General features: G+C 39.0%; 1 protein-coding gene across 2 annotated transcripts in view; it reads right to left on the reverse strand.

Moving 5' to 3' along the window:
• LOC117381906 (glucocorticoid receptor-like) overlaps positions 1-19,974 on the reverse strand; it is a 154,740-nt gene extending 134,766 nt beyond the window's left edge. For both annotated transcript variants that reach the window (XM_033978959.2, XM_033978958.2), the window contains exons 1-2: positions 19,487-19,974; positions 16,035-17,173 (exon numbers count right to left, since the gene is read on the reverse strand). In XM_033978959.2, coding sequence (XP_033834850.1) covers positions 16,035-17,164 — 1,130 coding nt within the window. In that variant the 5' untranslated portion in view covers positions 17,165-17,173; positions 19,487-19,974. The remainder of the gene's footprint in view (positions 1-16,034; positions 17,174-19,486) is intronic.
• Positions 19,975-20,678: the final 704 nt, after the last annotated feature.

Here is a 20,678-nt window from a genome sequence, read left to right on the forward strand (position 1 = left end):
CAGAATCAGAATCAGGAGACTTTTTATTGCCGTTGTCAGCGAACTCAGTGCAACGTAAAAACACTGAATAAGTACAAATAAGGGCATGCGTAAAGTTAAAAAAAGATGCTTAAAAATCAAATAAAATACTTAGAAGTAGATATACACAACAGCAACGACAGCATCAGAACAACAGTGCAAACATGGCTTAAGTAAAAGTAAAAGTATCACGTTTTCAGTAAAAAAAAAATGCATTTAAAAGGTAAAAAAAAAAGGATTTCGAGGCCTGATAAAGCGTAAAATATATTGATTTCGATAAAGGTTTGTGCTGTGTTTTGTTCAGTACAAATAATTGAATCAGTTGGGAGTTTGTTTTGTTTTTTTTGTCGCTGTTTTTTTAGTTTGCTCGAACAATGAACTTGATAAAATAAACGCTCGACCTTTTCGACAGGTCGCACACGATGATAATAATTTTAAAAAATGCTTGTAGTTTTCCGTTCTGCTCGAGAATGTCGTGGAGTAGAAAGTACAGACACGTGCGCATAGATGTAGTGAAGTAAAAGTAAAACGTATCGACTTTACAGTTTACTTTAGTGTAGTACAGAGGTTTAAAATGTATACTTAAGTGCAGTACTTTTTTACATTTGAAAGAAGAATCGCATACAAATTTGGCATTTTGTCTCCTATATTTGTGATTTCGTAGTAATTGTGCAGCCATAAGTTAAAAAAAAAAGAAAAAAAAACATGAAAAATTAATTTAATACAAAAAATGCTGTTATATTTTGTATTTAAAGCAGTAATATAACACCATCCTGATTTCTACTTGATACAACTTTGTCTTTTTTTTCTATTGGCAGCTACTTTTAAAGCTGAAGTGCAACGGTTTACTTGATTGACCGAGTGATATTTCGTGGCTCACGGCGGGGCGCGGCAGTACTTCAACACTGCAGTAATCAGAGAGGAAATATAAAATTATTCATTCAAACTGCTTTGGCGTAGAATCGCGGTGGCAAATTTACTCCGAAATACCACAAATGAAACCGCTCTGTCATTATTTCCAGAGGTTGGGAGAACATTTTGGATGTTTTGGTAATAGTCGTAGTAGTAGTAGTAGTAGAAGAAGTCAGATTTGTTGTAATAGTATAAAGTAATTGCAGTACTTTCAAGGTGAAGTACAGGTTTTTACTGCCTCTTTGACTTTGTCTGTCGTTGCTGTAAATCTCAAAGTGCTACAGTTCAGTCTGGTGCACAAATCAAGCTCCGCAGTGTAAAATAAATGCACCAAAGTACGATTTCTGTTCCTGCCAATCCTAAAAAAAAGCCTTATATGATATTTTAATGCCAACAGCAGTTTTCTTCTGTTCGGTTCTCTCCCTCTCTGTGTCTGTCCATGCACAGTAACCTCGATCAGGTAAATCATTGACTAATCTGTGGCACAACAGCCTCTGGTCGTCTGCTCACGGCTCCACGACTCCAAAAAACACTGAGTTTATACTAAATAAAGAGGAAATCACAAATATTAACATCAGTGTGAAGGGAAATCTACTGTATTTACTGTATTTTAAAGCTGCACTATGAGAAGTTATTGCTTTATGTAAAATTGTCCACAGTGATGATAATAATAATAAAAAATAATGATAATAATAAAAATTAAAATAAAAAATAATATTAATATCAATAATAATAATAATAATAATGATAATAATAATAATAATAATAATAATAATAGTGATGATGATAATAAAAAATAATGATAATAATACAAATTAAAATAAAAAATAATATTAATATCAATAATAATAATAATAATGATAATAATAATAATAATAATAATAATAATAATAGTGATTATGATAATAATAAGTGATAATAATAATAAATAATGATAATAATAATAATAGTGATGATAATAATAAAAATAATGATAATAATAAAAATAAAAAATAATATTAATATCAATAATAACAATATTAATATCAATAATAACAATAATAATAATAATAATAATAATAACAATAATAATAATAATAATAATAATAATAATAAATGATGATAATAATAATAATAATAAATGATGATAATAATAATAATAATAATAATAATAATAATAATAATAATAATAATAATGATAATAATAATAATGATGATGATAATAATAATAATAATAATAATAATAATAATAATAATAATAATAATAATAATAATAATGTGCTTTACAGTGAGACTGCTCCTCTGACTCAGATCAGTGGTGATGTGTTTGTACACACTGCTGCATTAAAGTAACTTCCCCATTGTGGGACAAATACATGTTTATCTTATACTAGTCAAGTTTATCCAACCTGCTCATAAACATACACAGTGTAAGTGTGTGCGTCCTGCTCACACACCCTGTACCTTTGAGCTCCACAGAACACGTCTCGTTTACGTACAACTCGCTTCAAAAGTTCATTTTTGAACTATTTTGTCCAGTAGATCCTTAGATGCTTCCACTTAAACTTATTTCAACTTGCTATCCTACAATATCTTTAAAATTCAAACTGAAATATTATGTTCTGTACATTTTAAATCAATTAAGCCCCAGAGATACTTGCATGTGGCATATCTATAAAACTTTACACACGTTTCAATTATGAGTTTTTTTCAAAGATTAAAACATTAAACAGTTTGATGTTTTGAATGATTAATTGTTTCTGACGTGGTCGATGTACTTGATGAGTCAGTTTGTATTTCTGTTGAAATCCAGTGTGACAAAGTGAATCTCACACCTTGTACATCAAAGTAGTGTGGACTTATGTTATGAGTATTGTGAGGTTTAGCTTGTCGCGTCTTACGACTTTCAGGTACAAGGATGTAGTATTTTAGCCACCACGCCGCAACCGTTTGTACTTATGCTTCATGCTGAGAACCTCTGACGGAAAAAAATGACAGAAAGTACATTTGGAAAACAACAACAAGCATTTCTACTATTGCCTTTACTCAGCCCCGCCCACTTTTGTGACTAAACGGTGATTTCTTTGTGGTGGCACTTCCGGTTAAGTGGGAATCCCATTCATTACAATGGAGAATTTGGGGAAAGTTTGATATAAATATGATAAAAAGAAGGTTGATTTGTGTAATATGTTCATATACACCAATAATTCAACAACGCACTGATACTCTGGAGGCTTTAAAACGGCTCTGTCCCTATAGAATTTATTTACTGTCAAGATCGGCAGCGTCATGCAAAATAATACAACTCGAATGACGATGACGGAATAAAATGGAAGGATAATTCACACGCTGGATCCTCTTCATGTACTCTGAGGCTTTAATGTAACAAATAAAGGCTCTCTTATTTTATTTATTTATTTATGTATTTATTTGTTTATTTATTTGTATTTTTTATGTATTTATTTGTTTATTTATTTTTATTTATTATTTATTTTTATGTATTTATGTGTTTATTTATTTTATTTTTTCTTTGTTTATTTGCTTTCTTTCTTTTTTATTTTATTTTATCAATTGTATATGATATATTTTTTTTATTTATTTAAATGTTTAGTCTGCAAAAATGTAACAAAAATCAAGTATTACATCTGAAAATTTATGTTCTAAAAATAACCCGCAATAGGCGAAATCCGCGAAGTATCAGCTTTATTTTTTACAGTTAATCTATATGTTTTAAGGCTGTAAAACAGGAGCGTCAAATTCATTTTCACAGAGGGCCACATTAGCAAATTAGCTGCCGTCAAAGGGCCGGACGTAAAATACATGTATCTACTTTTTAAAATTGTTAATTAACTGTTTCTGTATTTATTACTTATTCAAGCTACAAATATTACATAAGCATTTGCAAAGATGTTTAAAATATGTCTGTGTAACTGTGTCTCCTGATAAAATGACACTTTAAGACCATCATACCTTTGAATTTACCCTGTCGAGGACCATATATAACGACGTGGAGGGCCATATTTAGCCCGCGGGCCTTGAGTTTGATGTGCTGTAAAACCCCTCACCACACACTTTATACACTTTTCTCACACAGGCGTTAACATTTTCTCACATTTCTCTCTCGTTTAAACTCTCTCAAAGTTCAAACCTTCGTAGGCGCCTTTGTCGGTGCAGAACGTTTCATCGACGTTGTGTTTTTTGTCGGGGAGAAAACAAATTGCAAACGTACAGCACTTCAGAGTCACACTGCGATCCAACGTTTATGTAAATTTGTCTGAACACACGGCACGGAGGAGACTGATGGACAATGGTCTACAGTCCAACAGCCAATCAGGACAAAGAACACAATGCATGATCATTCGCTGTAAAAAAAAACAAAAAACAAAAACATGGAAAATTGCACCGCGAAACAGCGAAAGGCCATGAAAGTTGAACCGTGATATAGCGAGGGACAACTGTAAATCACTGTACTCAATAATCCCAGTGTGAAAACCTGCTTTCCATTTCCATTTACTCTTAAAAACATCAACAAGAAGCACTGGCGGTGGAGTTCAGACTATTCACACTTCAACAGGTTGGAGGTTTGTGACACATTTAACCCGGTGGGACTGCGGGTGGAGAGCTACGAGCCAAAGCTAAATGTACATACTCAAAGAAGACCCTGAACGCAGCATGCCCTGGTGGACAGTGTGGATTCTTGAACAGATTAAGGGCATTCCCTGTTGGCCTGAGTAGATTAAAGATGATCGCATCACAGAGGAGCGCTGTGAGGCGGAGACGCGCTGACCCACTTTTGGAAGTCCGGGCGAAGAGGAGGGCGAGGAGGAGGAGGAAAAAGGAGCAAGGGGGCGGGTGTGGAGGAAGAGGAGGAACGGGAGGAAAAGGAGGAAGAGGAGGAGGCTGCGGTGAAGAGGCAGGGGAGGGTAAAGCTCAGACAGACTGCGCTAGAGCAGAGCAGGCAGGAAATACCACTGACTTGATTCAGCGAGCCACTAAACAAGCTCCAACGTATCGGGCGGTGGGCGAGGGAGGAAAACGACAACAAACTTTACGGCGTAGTTTTGAGTAGAAATGTGAAAACTCAAATTTGTCTCGGTTTCAAAATGTTGTGCGACTACTTCTGAAAGATGTAGTATCCAGTTTCACTTTGCATACTGGCGTTCCTGAAAAGCAACGCAAACTGAATTGAATCAACGTGAGAAGCGTTTGGGGTTTTGGTGAAATGACAAAAAAACTAAATAAAAAAATGATATTGATCAATCTCATTTTATTTTTAGATGTTTTTCTGCTCAAAAACTAAATTAAAATGGCTTTCAGTATGGATTTCATTAACATATACAAAGATTTTAGTGTCATTTTACAACATAAATGTTTCTTCCTGCTCTGTTTCGCTGTCATTTCATTGTTTCTAATTTAAATTATTGACGATATACGATCCCAAATCCTGAAAAAATCACAATCGCTTAAGACATAATCCTCACAAACGCGCTGAGTGTGAGGGACAAACATAGACGGTACATATAAACGGACATAGCTAACCTGCTAGCCGTCACGCTCCAAACAAGAAGTGAGCACGGTCGCGCTTCCTGCTCCATCGGCTCTGGCTCCAATTCACTTTACATTGAAAAACCGTTTCACTGTTGCATCAGATTAGACACTTACATTATGAGTATTGTGAGGTTTAGCTTGTGGCGTCATACTACTTTCAAAGGTACAAGGATGTAGTATTTTAACCACCACACCACAACTGTTTCTACTCATGCTTCAGACTGAGAACTTTAAAAAAACGATTACAGAAAATACATTTGGAAAACAACAACAAGAACAACAATCATCTACACTATTGACCTTATTCCTCCTCTAAATGCTACTAAATTCTGCGTTTTTTGTGGCGTCGCTTCAGGTTAAGCGGGAATCCCATTCGTTTCAATGGACCATTTGGGAAATGTTTTGATATAAAGTAGTCGATTTGTGTAAAATGTTCATTTACACCAACAACTCTGGCTCCAATTCACTTTACATTGAAAAAACGTCGCTCCTCTTTCCGTAACTGCTGCTGTCAGACTCGTCATTTTTGGTCTTAAATTGTTCGTACTAACCCGCGCTACATGATCCTGGTGTTTTTATTTCTCTATTGTGTCCGTAAATCAAGATATGAACATTAATAACAGACAAATCAAGCGTCTTCTTTCCCCAAGGTCACTCCCGCTGGCGTTAGCAACAGGTTTGATTGACGGCGTTGCCAAGTGCAAGTGACCGCTCCGTCCTAAACCAGCAGGACGGGCGGAAAGGGGCGTTACCTTCACCTAAGAGCGGAGTCAGCAGTTAGTTTTAGATTTATGAGGACTTTGAAGTGCAGTGTTTACAGTATCATCCCCGGTTTATCGTTCTCGCCCTAAACACAAACGCAACGGGCTAATAATAAAAGCCAAAATTACACCTGCATTTACAACTAGAGACAAAACTTACCTCTTGATCCTCACCGCCGACATACGCACGAGTTTGTTAAAATACTGGCATGTTTTTGATAATAACAGTGATCGCAGCGGCTGTAAAGTTGGAAAAAAACAAAGGCGAAAAGGCGAAATTGTGTTATTGTTCTTGTCATAGTTGGTTTAGTTGAAAATATATGTGTTTATTTAATGCAGTTTGTTACAATTAGCCAAGCGGTTATGATGTTATGCTCGTTTTGTGAAATACTTCAAGTTCAAAACTGCAGGATGGGTAAGTCCCACTTGTGCATAAAGGCAAGTAAGTACAAAGACTCAAACGCAGGACGGTACAAGATTCATGCGTGAGTAAGACACTGATGAGGGAAACTAATACAACAATATACAGTAACTTCAAGGGTTTCGGTCACATATATTTCAGTATACAGTGGTCCCTCGTTTATCGCCATTATTCTATATGTTTTTTGTCTGTAAAACCCCTCACCACACACTTTATACACTTTTCTCACACAGGCGTTAACATTTTCTCACATTTCTCTCTCGTTTAAACTCTCTCAAAGTTCAAAAAACCTTCGTCGGTGCAGAACGTTTCATCGACATTGTGGGTTTTGTCGGGGAGAAAACAAATTGCAAACGTACAGCACTTCAGAGTCACACTGCGATCCAACATTTACGTAAATTTGGCTGAAGTTAAAAGAACCTTTCACGCTCCCATTTTGACGTGTGTTTTGACAGTCGCGTTCCAAATATTCTGAAACATGTTATAATAAAGTTTTGACACATCATTACACATGGGACATATTCACAGGGTTAAACTCCAACGGTTTAAATGAGTTTCAGACACGGAAGAGTTGACGCCATGGAAGATGGAAGGACGGCTTCCAAAAACAGTACAAGGTGATATTTCTGTACTTTTATGCTTCATTTTAAGGTTCTCTCACTTTTTGTGCGATACTGAAAACCAAAACAAAGGCTCGATTGATAAAAAGTTGTTAATTTTTTGCTTTTTTCTGTAGATAATTTGCACATTTTAAAGAAACAATGTAGTAGGACTGTGCAATTAATTACTTTTAATGGTGATTACAATTATTATTACAAAAATAAAAAGTGTAATTGTAAAAAAAGCAGTTGATTCAGTTACAGTCGCCAAATCACCAAACATTTATTTAACATAAAAGTGCTGATTTTTACCGCTATAAAACGTGAAAAACAGAACTAGTTCACTTTTACGTGGTTTGCAATGGTCCTATGCATAGCGAATTTCAACAATCAGCATGCTAACACACACTTCCTGACTATCTGACACTAAATACTTTCTAATTAGATGCACATAGCAGGCAGCAAACTTATTTTATGACCTCAAGAGCTACTTATACAATATGTTTCTACTGGGATAAGACAATTTACACTGAAATACATGGAAAAACTGGGTAGATAAACATAAAAATAACATAAAAAATTCCATTGTTGCAGCACAAAGTCTGACAAATGTACATAAATAACAGGGATTTCAATTGTGACCCATTTAATCGTCATTTTTACTATTTTTCCTCTGTAATCAAGCAGCCCTACGATGTATTCTAAGTCTAACAAAAGCCAAATGGACAGTATTCTAGGTCGTAGCTTGAGACTCTGCACTTCCTGCTTCCTGACGGACTCGCTGCCAAACAAAACAAGCCCGATCCTCTTCCTACGAGCGAGTGCGGCTCTATTTATACTCGTATACACGCGGGTACAGTACTGCACAATGACCAGCGTCCATCCGCGACTCTACTCTGTAAGTGAAGTGGCCTCACAGACGGCCAAATAACCAGCCAGTCCAATTACGAGCTCACGGCCTGTCACTTCAGGAGCCACTTACTGCACTGCACAGAGGAATTTGATTGGTTAGAAAATGTTGCGCGTACAGACACATATAGCTAATGTGTAGCTGTCGAGGCTGAAGCTTAAAAATAGAACATCAATTGTGGTTTTGTCAGTCATTGTAAACCTTTTTTTTCCTTTTTTAAACCGGGCTGTAGTCTTTTTGTTTAGCCAGCTCATTTGCAGATGCTAGGACTGGATTTCCTGGGATCAAAACACACACTTCTTCAATCCTTTAAGAAGATTTGGGGCTGGTGACTGGTGAATCTCGCTGTTTTCATACGGGCGTGATTAAAAAATATCGCAGGGAGCTGAAAAACATCGCGGGTTTCTGCAGAATCAGCGAGCGAAGCATTAAACTCGATGGAATACAATGTGATGTTGAGCTGTTTTGTATAGAAAATAGATTTGACAGATATGTTTGCATAGGCCTAGTCACTGAATTATTACAATTATTACATTACAAAACTGCGATAATAATTTGGAAATTGATGAGAATATCTTGGAGATTAAACATTTGGACATATGGTTTGAATAGTTTTATTAAAAGGCCCATATTATGTTATTTTCTGATCTATGTTATATGGTTATCTCTTCATTACAAACATATTTAACTCTGCATATTTAGGCTGAGCTCTTCTCTCAATCAGAAAACACTCCGTTCCACCTTGTGATGTCATACAGGAAGTGCTTCACTGTGTTTTTAAACCCCACACACCTTCGCTAGAATCATTAAAATGATTTCAGCCTTGGGATTGCCAAACTCTACTGAACTAAAGGTAAAAGTTTTCTCTGTAATCCTCAGTCGTCCAGGTCTGATCCATAGTAAAAGCCCAAAGTAAAATGTGTCAGCTGGACAAAAAAGTTGAAGGAGTGAAGGTGTTTTGCTGCTCATCCAAGCCGCTTCTTCAGTTCTGGTCAGATTACTGCTGCACGCTGCCTTATATCTACCTGAAGGAGGCGCTAATTACACTGAAACTGGACAAACAAACAAACATTGCATCTTTAACTCCCTAAAAAGGCTATTTTTTTTAAGGAAACACAATCTTTCCTTGACCAAGAATGGGAGCCTTCAACATCACCTTTCCCCCATCTATAACTCTATCCTCAGACCCAAAGCAAACAAAGGAAACAAAGAGAACCCTACAGCTAAACAGGACGCCAATAGGTGTGAAAGCCCCTGTTAAGAGTTGAATGAACATGTTAATTATGACTCAGGCACAGCGCACAGTTAGCGTAGCTCAATAGCCCAAGTCTACAAACAGAAACAAAAGCCGTTTACAGTTTCAGTGCAGTTAGCTCCTCCCCTTCAGATAAATAAAAGGCAGCGTCCAGCAGTGAATCTGACCAGAACTGAAGAAAGAACTTGGACGAGCAGCAAAACATCTTCACTCCTACAACATTTTTGTCCAGTTGACAGATTTGACTTTTGGCTTTTACTAAAGATAAAAAAGAGCTGTTAATGTGAAAACTATCGCTTCATGACATCATAAAGTGGAACAGAGTGTTTTGAGATTTACAGATGTAGACAAACTAATAATAAAACATTACTCAAACACGTGCGAATGAAACAAAACACAACTCCAGGTCTGTTTTTTGATGAGATAACCGCATTAAAACATGTCTTAAAGTTCAGAAGAGTCAGTTTTGTGCGATTCGGGACCTTTAATCCTCCAGGTGTTATGGCCCAGAGCTTGTATCTGTTATGCGACTTCTTTATGTCAGTGTAATTTATTGCAGCTTGGCTTCGGGGCACGTTCGCATTGTCTCAAACAGTAAAGATCTTATCGGGCGATTGATTCACAGAGCGGTGACGTGCAAAATGCATCTGCAGCGTGTGACAATCCCCCTCTTTGTCAAATTAGTCTTCGGAGTCGAGTCTAACGATAGCTGACTTAGCCCGGACTCGATGTAATGTACTGGACGTAATGACGAAGGACAATGTTTAGCACGCCAAGTACCAGCGCAGAATGTTTTTATATCGTGTTATCATGTTCAGAATTACACACAAATGAACAAAATGTCTAAACTAAGGGCTTATCTACTGCAACTCTGACTCAACTTAAACCAAAAGTAGCAGTAAAAACTAACACTACCGTAGAATTAATCGCATCTAATCCAAATCGTCATAGCCAAATTGTAAAGTCTGCAGTTATTTTGGTGACGTACTGCCCTCTGTACAAAATGTCCTGTGATTTTTTTGCCGAGCACGATTTAAATTTGCCTTACAAACACGTTCTGAAATCCACAAACGTGTTAGCTGAACCGGTCACATTTTATTTAAGACAAATTTTAACGTGCAAGTTTGTGTTTTAGGTGTTTCAGGTGTTTTAGGTGTCGTTTTCCAGCTCGATTTCGATACTAAGGAATAGACTCGATGCTCAATAATCGATTCTGATGCCACGATGAAAATAAAAAAAACACTCTTTCTTTACACAAGAGATTTTTTTGACATTAAAGGGCCCATGTTACGCCATTTTCTGATCTGTTTCCTCATCAAAAACAGCCCTGGAGTTGCGTTTCGTTTCATTCACCCATGTTTCACACACAAATCCTGCACGTTCAGGCTGAGGGCGAGTGTTCCACCTTGTGATGTCATCATGTGGTAATACAGGAAGTGCTCCACTGTGTTTTTAAACTCCATACACCTTCAGTAGAAACATTTGGATGGTTTCAGCTCTGGAATTGCCAATCTCTACTGAACAAAAAGGTAAAATGTAGCTGTAAACTTGAATACTAGCACTAAATGACATCATAAGGTGTCTCACGAGAGTCAGTTTCGTCTTTAAATCATCTTTTTTTTATATTCCCACGTGGCCTTATATCTGTGTAATCCCTCAGTCGTCCAGGTTTAGGTGCCACAGTGGTGCATGATGGTCTCATACTTGTTCTGATACAGCTCAAGATCATTCTAAAGCTTCAAGAAAGGTCCGTTTCTGTCCTGTGAATGTGACTTTTTAGTACCGATACTTTCTCAAATGAGTCTATCTTTTCGTTTTAGTACTAGTTTTAGTATCGATTGTGCTTTGGAGCAGGGTTCAGACTTTAGAGCAGTGGTGTCAGACACATTTTCACCCAGGGCCATATCAGCAAATCAGCTGCCGTGAAACCGTTAACTGTTCATTAAATATTCATTACTTATTCATGTTACAAATATTACACACGCATTTGCAAAGATGTTTAAAATATGGCTGTGTAACTGTGTGTCTTATGATAAAACGACACTTTAAGACCATTATACCTTTTAATTTACCCTGTCGAGGACCGCATAAAATGACGCGGAGAGCCACATTTAGCCCACGGGCCTTGAGTTTGACACACGTGCTTTAGAGGAAGAAATAAGACGAAATAAACCACTGTGAGATTGATGAATGATAGAAAAAAAACCTAAAACAACTACACTAATATTGCATGCTGTAACGTCCACTGCAAAGCTCTTTAAAAACACGTTACGAGCGTTAAGACAAGTCGGTTCTATGCTTAGAGCGTCAGTGCCTTTATAGCAGCGTTAAGACTTTGGCCTCATTAAAATCTCCAAGTGAAATGCAATACAAAATTACATAAGTGCAATACATGACATAAGCCCCTCGCTAAAGTAAACACGCTTAAGGCTGTAACCAGTGTCAATGATCAACTCCAAATCGATCCGGCGCTAATCGGTCTCACGCACACGACGACATGTAGGAGGAGGAAGACTTCTTCATATGTGAAATATCGTGCGTGGTAGTTCAAGAATGCGCTGTTGCCAAACCATGTGCTTCCTGTCTGCATAGTTTACACTGTTATATGAAGGGTATGGATGGAGGGAGGAGGAAAATAACTGAGAGAAACAAGAAGGGCAGCAGAAAACTAGAAGAAATGCGTATATGTGGTGCTTCTGTGTAACGCAAACAATACAAACACGCAATAAACGCGCATATAAAGCTCTAAATATTCGAACTTTATACTAAGAAATCTGAGAAATCTGCAGTTTACTGATTACTGCTGTTGTGTCCTTCAGCAAAACACTTAACCCACGTGTAAAACCAAAGCATTATTAACCATTTTTTTTAAAGTTATTGACTGCTAAACTCGATATACTAAATAAACGTTCCATCTCAGCGCTCGTGTCCACAGAATATACAAGTCCAAAAAATAATTCGTCCCAATTTAAAGACGCTTTCAACTCTGATCGAAGATTATTCCAAAAATTCTGTATCGTAGGACATGCCCAAAAACACCCTGAACACCACAGTTTCTCCCGAATGAGCCCGAATAATGTGAGTTTTGTGCAGGTTTTATAAATTATCTACTGAGACACTTCCAGCCAAAACATCTCGCGCTGTGTTTGAACCAAGTTTCATTCGACAAAACCGTATTTCCTTCCCGTTCCCCTTGTTTAACATCGTCCATGTCCTAAAAATCCTTATATAATCCACAAATCAATTTCAAACACGATTCATCATGATATTTCCTGATTATGCTCTTCAATATAGGTATTTCAAGGACTTTTTTAAAATCTTTTGGCATGAAGCTTGTTATATAATGATTAATTTCAGTCGTTATTATTCAACTGGCATCGTCTTTGAATTGATTTCCTTGGAAAAACACGTACAATATGGTGTTAAGCCTCGCCCCGTGCAGCTTTTATACATCCCGTTTTAATATGTTTGGTGCAAAGTCAAGCTCATTCGAAGCACATCTCAATATTTTAAGCGTTATAATTGTTGATTTTGACAGTTAGATTGATCCCAGCCATGTGGTAAAGGGCAAAATCGAACCGAAGTATCAAATAAAGCTCCTATATTAGCAATTTATATGCTTTTTAAACTAAATTGTACTACGTAAAAAGTCATGGCAACAAATACTGATGTAACAATATCCAAATCTCTTGTCGTGATACTTTGGAGGTTAACAGAACTGTACAAATGCGACTTCTTCCTTTTTGTGGCTTGACAAGAGCTTAGTGTGAATCATTACTGCCATAAACGCTCAATATTTCATCAGGTCGTCTGCCCTGAAGTGGAGGATCATGGTCTATGTAGTTCCTGCTTTTTTATCTGCTGCTGCAACAAAACAAGAGAGCTTCTAATGCAGTTTATTGTGACAGCCTCCAACATCGTTCTGAGACGTTTGACAACATGAGATCACAGTATTTCAGTTATTGTAACAGCCACAGCAACAAATAGTAACAAACTATCAACTTTATCGAGAAAAGTGGAGTCTAAAAACAGGATTTTTTTGGAGAAGTGTCAAGTCGCAGGGCTCAAGTCAAGCCCCAAGTCTCAAAATAGTGTCTCAAATCTGACTCAAGTCCAAAAAATAAAGAATAAAACGGACAAGTAAAACAATGCTCGTGAAGTTTACGTTCCACTGCATAAAAGAGGAGCTACGGCAGATTAAACATGTGGAGGGAAGTGAGTTGGTATGCAGAGAGTGTCGCCATGAGAAGGCTTTTTGACAGTCAGATGAATAGTGTTTCTGAGGAATATGTTCCAGTAGCAAATGTCGTCACATGGCACCAGAATCCCCCTGATCTTTACCCCTCATAACTCTCCACTTATTTACATGGATGTATATATCAGACGTTGTGAATAACTGCACTAAAAATGACAATAGTCCACGTTCTGCATCAGTACAGGTTTAGTACTTCATTTAGTCCGACTGAACACAAGAGACAAACACACCAGGGACTGAAAAAACCGACATAAACGAGGGTCTTTTTTGATTAAATTAGGGTTTTGTAAATGAAGAAGTAATGACAATCAGATACTAATCAGAGTTAAAACTAGCACCGAAACTAGATTCTCATTATTTGAACAAGTATCGATGCTAAAAAAGTCACACTCACGGGACAGAAATGAATGATCTTGAGCTGTACCAGAACAAGTATAAGACACAGCGACGAGTACACGCACATGGACCACTATGGAACCTGAGTGATTACAGATTTAACCTCCTGAGACCCGAGCTCTTGCCTGAACTTTATTAATTTCTCTTTTTTATTTGGGCTGATTGGACCTGATGAGACTAAGAATAATGATGTCCACAAATGAGGACAGTCGGTCTATGTTTTCATCATTTTGATAATAAATTTGAATAATGATTTGCAAAACCTATTTATTAAGACCCTGAACACAGCAACATCTGTCCTGAGTAAAAACAACAGTAAGAAACAACAATTGTGCCTCTTGGAACAATGTGTCTCATGTGAAGTGATGTTGACAGGAGCAGGAAAATATACAGAAATATTTAGAAAATAAATAAATAAATAAATACAAATAAATAATAATAAATAAATACATAAACAAATACATATAATAATAATAATAATAATAATAATAATAATAATAATAATAATAATAATAATAATAAATAAAAATTCTGAACATTCTAAACTCTTAAAAATATTCTAAATTAAGTATTTTTGCATTGTTGCTGTTCTTCTAAAAATTTGCATCGTGGCCTGGACAACGCAAAATGTGTTGTCCTCATATATGAACTTCAGGTCCCAGGAGGATGAGGCCACGTGGTAATATAAAAGAAAGTACTACAGTTTAATGCTGAAAATCACATACTATTGTCATCCTGTCTTTATTTCCAACTCAAGGTCCATATAAGATATAAACCTCGAGTGTATTATAAGCAGTATTTAGTATCAAGTCCTATTCGTTAGTACCAAGTTTTACCAATTTTGCATCATGAGGAAACACAACCTTAAACTGCCATTTTACACCTGAAAGAAGCCTTGTTTTATTCTTTTTTATTACAATATAGAAATCAGTTGCAGTTACCCATAACAAATGAACAAAAATGAGGTAACACAGCATCTATTCTGCTCCCCATGAGAAACAATTCAATATTTCCTTCCGTCAGTATATTAACAGCCCTTGCGTAACATGCTTAGTCATCAGCAAACAACACATTTCTTCACTTAAAACGGTTTCTCTTTAAATGATGTGACCCATTGCACATTAACGTTGACCTCTCCTAATGACTCACTTCCTGTGGGACCACATATTTACGTAAACTTGAGATATCCCACAATAGCGCAGCGAGGAGGAGCGACGACTGAAACACTGCGATGCTTCAAGACATTTCAGGCGAGACGCACAAAAATACTCCCTTCTAGGTGTTAAAATATCTGTCATCTTGTAACCTGGCAACTCATCTCTGCCTCGTGCCACTCAGGTTACAAACACTATCTTTTTTTTTTCACCTAAAATTCAAAACATGCTTCAAAATATGCCCCAAAAATATGCGTTTCTCTCAGCTAAACTTACAACACAAGGATTGCAACACGTATCCTCGGTGTTAAAGCTGATTTTGTTCATTTGTTTAATCGTTTTGTAAGATTTATGTGGCTACAAAGACGCACATTCTGAGAAGACGAAGCAGAGAAATATTGCGATAAACGATCATATTGAAGCTACAGCACAAAATCATTAAAAGATATGAAATAAAATGCACTTATTCGACCCTGTATTGCAACAAAAAATGACTAAAATCTCACCACTATCGCAAAAAAAACATCGTGACGCGTCTAAAATACTAAAATGCCTAGCTGCCGTCGAGTATGAGCAGTTACTCTCACATCCACAAATGTAAAAGGCTTGGCAACTTCCTTTCACTTCTTCATAACCGTACAGACATTTACTGCACAACTTAAACATCTAATCATTACACAACGGCGGTCCATTCATATCGTATTATTTTGCTTTTTTAACGTGTCACTAGGTCAGGACTGTTTGCGCGCTTTAAATGACGCACACGCAGACTAAAAGCATACATAACGTACAAATTAAAGCAAACAAGTGCGACTTAACGCCTTACCTGGAGAAGTTCAGAGGGTACGGCGCCAGCGAGGAGGCGGCGGAGGAGAGTCCGTTCTCGCTCCTCTGCATCCCGGACCCCTCCCCGTACCTGCCCCGCGCCCAGCCCTCTTCCACCGAGGGCAGCGAGGGGTACATGGCGAACGGCTTCTGCTCGGGCAAGGTTACGGTGGAGGCCGGGGCGGGTCTGTAGTGGTACCCGTGCCCGATAGAGGGGGGAATGGGGCCTCCGTGCAGAGAGCTGTTCTGGAGACACTGGCTGGCGCAGTAAGACGAGTTGTCCGACTTCTCCTGCTTGACTCCGGGGGTTTGGATGTGAATGAAGTCGTCCTCCTTCTCTATCTTTACCATGACGCTGGAGAGGAGCGAGGAGGGCTGGTGGTGGAGAAGGGGCACGTCCTGGGTCTGGTGGAGCATGGAGCCGTGGTGGGGGTCTGTCCCGTTCACGCCAGAGCAGTGCCCTCCGTTACCCATTAGGGGCTTGGTTTCCTTTGACATGCCCCGCATCGGAACCCCCACGTTGTTGCTGGTTTCGTGGAGGATCTTACAGAGGTGGGCCATTTCAGAATCAAACTCAATATCACTGATTTCAGGCAGAGTCCCGGGAAGGTCCAGACCCTGCAAAATCTCGCTGTTCTCCATGAGTCTGACGTTGGTGTTATCCAGGTCACATGAGCCGGGGTGCACGTTATAACCTCCCAGGTCCTTGGGCAGAGAGAAATCCTGCTCCTGCTTGATGTTAGACCCAAACAGATCTGGGATAGGCAGGTTCCTCAGGACAGACGTTTCCGAGGAGTTGATGATGTTCGTGGAGCCGTCCAGATCCAGATCCAGATCGGCGCTGCCATGGTTCACCACGGGCAGGTTGTCCTCAATGTTGAAACAAATATCTGGAGACTCAAAAAGATTCACCAGGGTCGCTTGAGTTTTGGGAGCGACCCGTCCGTTGGAGGCCACGGCGGGCTGGGACATCTGCAGAGAGGCGGTGTTGTTGTTGGGGAGATGCATGTTAGCATGTAGCAGCGAACCAGCTGTGTCTACTGACTCTCTGCCCACTCCAACTCCAACAGGCTCCTGAAATGTCAGGCTGTCGTCTCGATTACCGTTGCGCTTCAGTCCTCCCTGATCCATTGCTTTATCCTGGAGAGGGGAGGGAAAACACAAACAACATAAGGATATCTTTCAAAATAACAGGTGTCTGAAACCATTCTCAACTCTACAAAAACGTAACCTCCACGGACACTTTATCCAACATCACTGCCTGTGCTTTTCTCTTCTGTTCATTTTATAACCGCTCTAAGACTCCTAACTTGACCTGGTCTTCTCCCCCGTGACCAGAACGAGGAGCAGCACACGGGGGCGAAATGACCTGCTCAGTTCTGTCACAACGTAAATCATTATAACATTCAAGTCAATGCTTTGAACTATGTATTCCAGTCTCCGGCACATGCAACGTTGCTATGTGGCTCTTGGATTCGAGCCAACAAGAGCAAGACATGCCTGGGCTTAACTGGTGTTACAGGCAGTGCCACAGTGTCAGTGCTGCGCAGCCAACGACACAGTACAAATACATCTGTTTATAGAGATTAAGGCCGCACTGGGAGCTGTCACCAATATTTATCTCTGTTTGGTAAAGAGTGTGTACATTAAACTGCTACAGGCGTGACATAACATTTTAAAAGTCGGTCATGGGACAACGCAGAAAATGGTTCACAGTTTAGTAGATCACTTGTAGATTATTAACTTTGATGGCTGTGTCAGGACGGGCAAGTCGCGCCAGCTGTCACATCAGGCAACGAGTTTCTACAGTTAAAACTATTATAAAGAAATGACAAAGCCTATATTGTATTTGTAATAACGTCATGATATTCTACTTTACTTTGAGATGTGTTCACTGGCCTGAAATGACACATAAATGAGACGTTGATAGTCGGGGGGAGACTGGGGTCGGTTGTTACGTTGCGTTGCATTTCATAGCCACACCAGGGGGCGCTGTGGGTTGAAGTTTTTTTATGAAGTACTTTTCTTAAAAATCAACTGAGAAAACATTATCTTTTTTTTTATTTTTTGCTAACAGCGTTGTTGGTAAGGCTAAACTTTTTTGGTTGTCACATGTGGCATAAATGTAATAATGTGTTTTTATTAACCACATAAACTATAAAATAAAACAGTAGCGTTTGTTGAACCTGTGTCTACAACTCTGGAATAATTTCTTCATTTATTAGTTTAATACTGACTAAAAAATCCAATAAACAACTGCTCAGATTAATAGTTTGTACACGTCAAGTATTGGCTCGCAAATTATTATTGTGTCTCAAAATTTAAAAAAAGACCATGAGTAACAACAAGGACAGTCAACCTCACACATTGGGCAGGTTCTCAGAGTTGTGTGTTTTTTTGTTCTCTTTAATGGTTAATAACTCTGATCACTTTAGGTTCTACAAACTGTGGTCCCACACATTTCAAGTCAACGTTTCAACCTTTTATTTGATGCATTATGAGCTTCTGTGAGATTTTCTGATGAGTAATTTGATCTTGAGTTAAAAGTGTGGCAGCCCGGTCCTCCTCTGAGCTGTCAGGGCCAAGTCCTCATGCCCTGCTCTGTTTTTATTTCTGCTTCAGGCGGTGGGCGTGACCTGTCAGAGGCACCGTGCCTCATCTGCACACGACGCACAGGCTACTGTATGTGTGAGGGGGTCTGTGCAGAGTGGATACATGCACAACTGCACAGCCACATAATACACACAATACACAATAAACACACGGATCTTGATTTCAGAATAAAAGTGCAGTTTACAGATGGACATGATGATGATGGTTCACACTAAACACGCACGCAGAAGTGATCACGTAGGCCTAGTCAATCAGTAAATGTAATGAACTATCGCAGAATGATCTCGTACTTGTTTTTATTGTGCCTCGCTGTTGTGGTCCTATCTCAGAGCGCAGCAGTGTTTTCCACGCCCACGCAGACTACAGTATAGATTTCCACTCGACTTGGACTATGGTCTATATTTATTGACCGCGGTTTGCTGACCACGGGCAGCTGTATCTTTCCTTTCCACGTAGATTTAGTGAAAGGAAAGGAGAAAGTTTCACACTTTTTCTGACTTTTGCGGCACTTTTCTCCCCCGTGTGCACTCTGCGCCGCGCACAGGACTTTAGTGCAACCTGTTGGCTGTTACGAGACACTGCACTGAACACACGCCTAAACGGGCAGATCACTCACATCAGGATTTATTCAAGTTAAGCCTACAGTGTTTATGTATATCGCAGTAATTTACACGAACCTTGCGCGCGGAAAACACAGAGCATATGTTCAACTATATGCGCAATGTCTGTTTATGCGCAATGCTCTGGACCTTTCAGCTGTTTCTCCTACACGCACTGGCATAACAAATACTTTACGTTTAGGTTATTCTATTGTACCATGAACAAACAAGCTGCTCGTACCTGTAGTTTCAGTTGAGATGCGCTTCTCCAGTTTAGGTCATCTGTCCGTCCAAATTGTATTAAAAAATAGACCTGTGTCAAGCTTGGAAAACGCTGGGTGTTAGAATGTCAGTGGTATCCGTACGGGGCTTTATCCTCCTGCAGAAGGAAAACATGATCTGGAAAAAACAGCGTTGGTGCAGAAAAGTACACTCGGTTCGCTGACCTACATGTAGAGTCCATGAGAGCCGCTGCGCGCACCAGCGTTTTCTGCGAGACGTAGACAACTTTAAACTCGCGTCGCCAGCAGGGGGTAAAGTGACCAATATCTCCCTCCTCGTTTTTCAATCTCTCCACTCAAGATCCACCAAATAAATGCGAGTAGAAGACGGGACAGATGCGTGGTCCTGCGCTTTGCTCCCGCGGCGTTAAACTCGTGAGTCCATTAAAGTTATATAATGGAGACGTACAGCCTGGCGCAACTCTACAGTAGATACAGGCACGGCAGGGCGGACGGTTAGCGCGAGGGGGGCGTCAAGTGAACTCTGTGGCACCTACGTTTCCGGTTTATACCTCCATATTATGTTACGTAACGCGCAACAGCAACGTAAAGTCTGTGCGTAAAATTGGAACGCGGATTTTCCATGGATTTTCTTTGGTGCCACTTGGAATTTGAGCAGCTTTTTATTAACATTTTTAACATTTCCCCAAATTGTACGTGTATTTACGTAAACGTGTACCTCTAACTGACTTTTTATTTTGAATGGCACGTTGTTCAGTGCCCGGATGTGCCGTGCGTATCCGTGGAGAGCTTTACGCGTCTGTTAGTTTGACACTTGCGAGTGAACGCCCCTTACTCCGCTCAAACACTGTTGAGGAATCTGTCAAAACGTGTCTTAGGTCGCTGCTTCACGCCACACACAGCTCCCAGGTGTCAGATTAAATTATGATTATGGAAGTGTTTCTCAAATTATTATCATTTTATGTTGGATATAAGAGTTTTATTTTATTGGACAAAACTGACAGGCGTGTACATTTTAAACAATAATTCAAAGGGAGAGATAAAGTCTGGCTTTTTTTTAGTGACCAGGTGCAGTGGTAGAGGCACCAGAAGCAGTAGCAGTAGGAGTAGTAGTAGTAGTAGTAGTAGTAGTAGTAGTAGTAGTAGTAGTAGGACAAGCTGTAGCTGTAGCTTTAGCAGTGCCATGGTAAT

Source organism: Periophthalmus magnuspinnatus, chromosome 14 (genome assembly GCF_009829125.3).
Source record: "Periophthalmus magnuspinnatus isolate fPerMag1 chromosome 14, fPerMag1.2.pri, whole genome shotgun sequence".
NCBI lineage: Eukaryota > Metazoa > Chordata > Actinopteri > Gobiiformes > Gobiidae > Periophthalmus > Periophthalmus magnuspinnatus.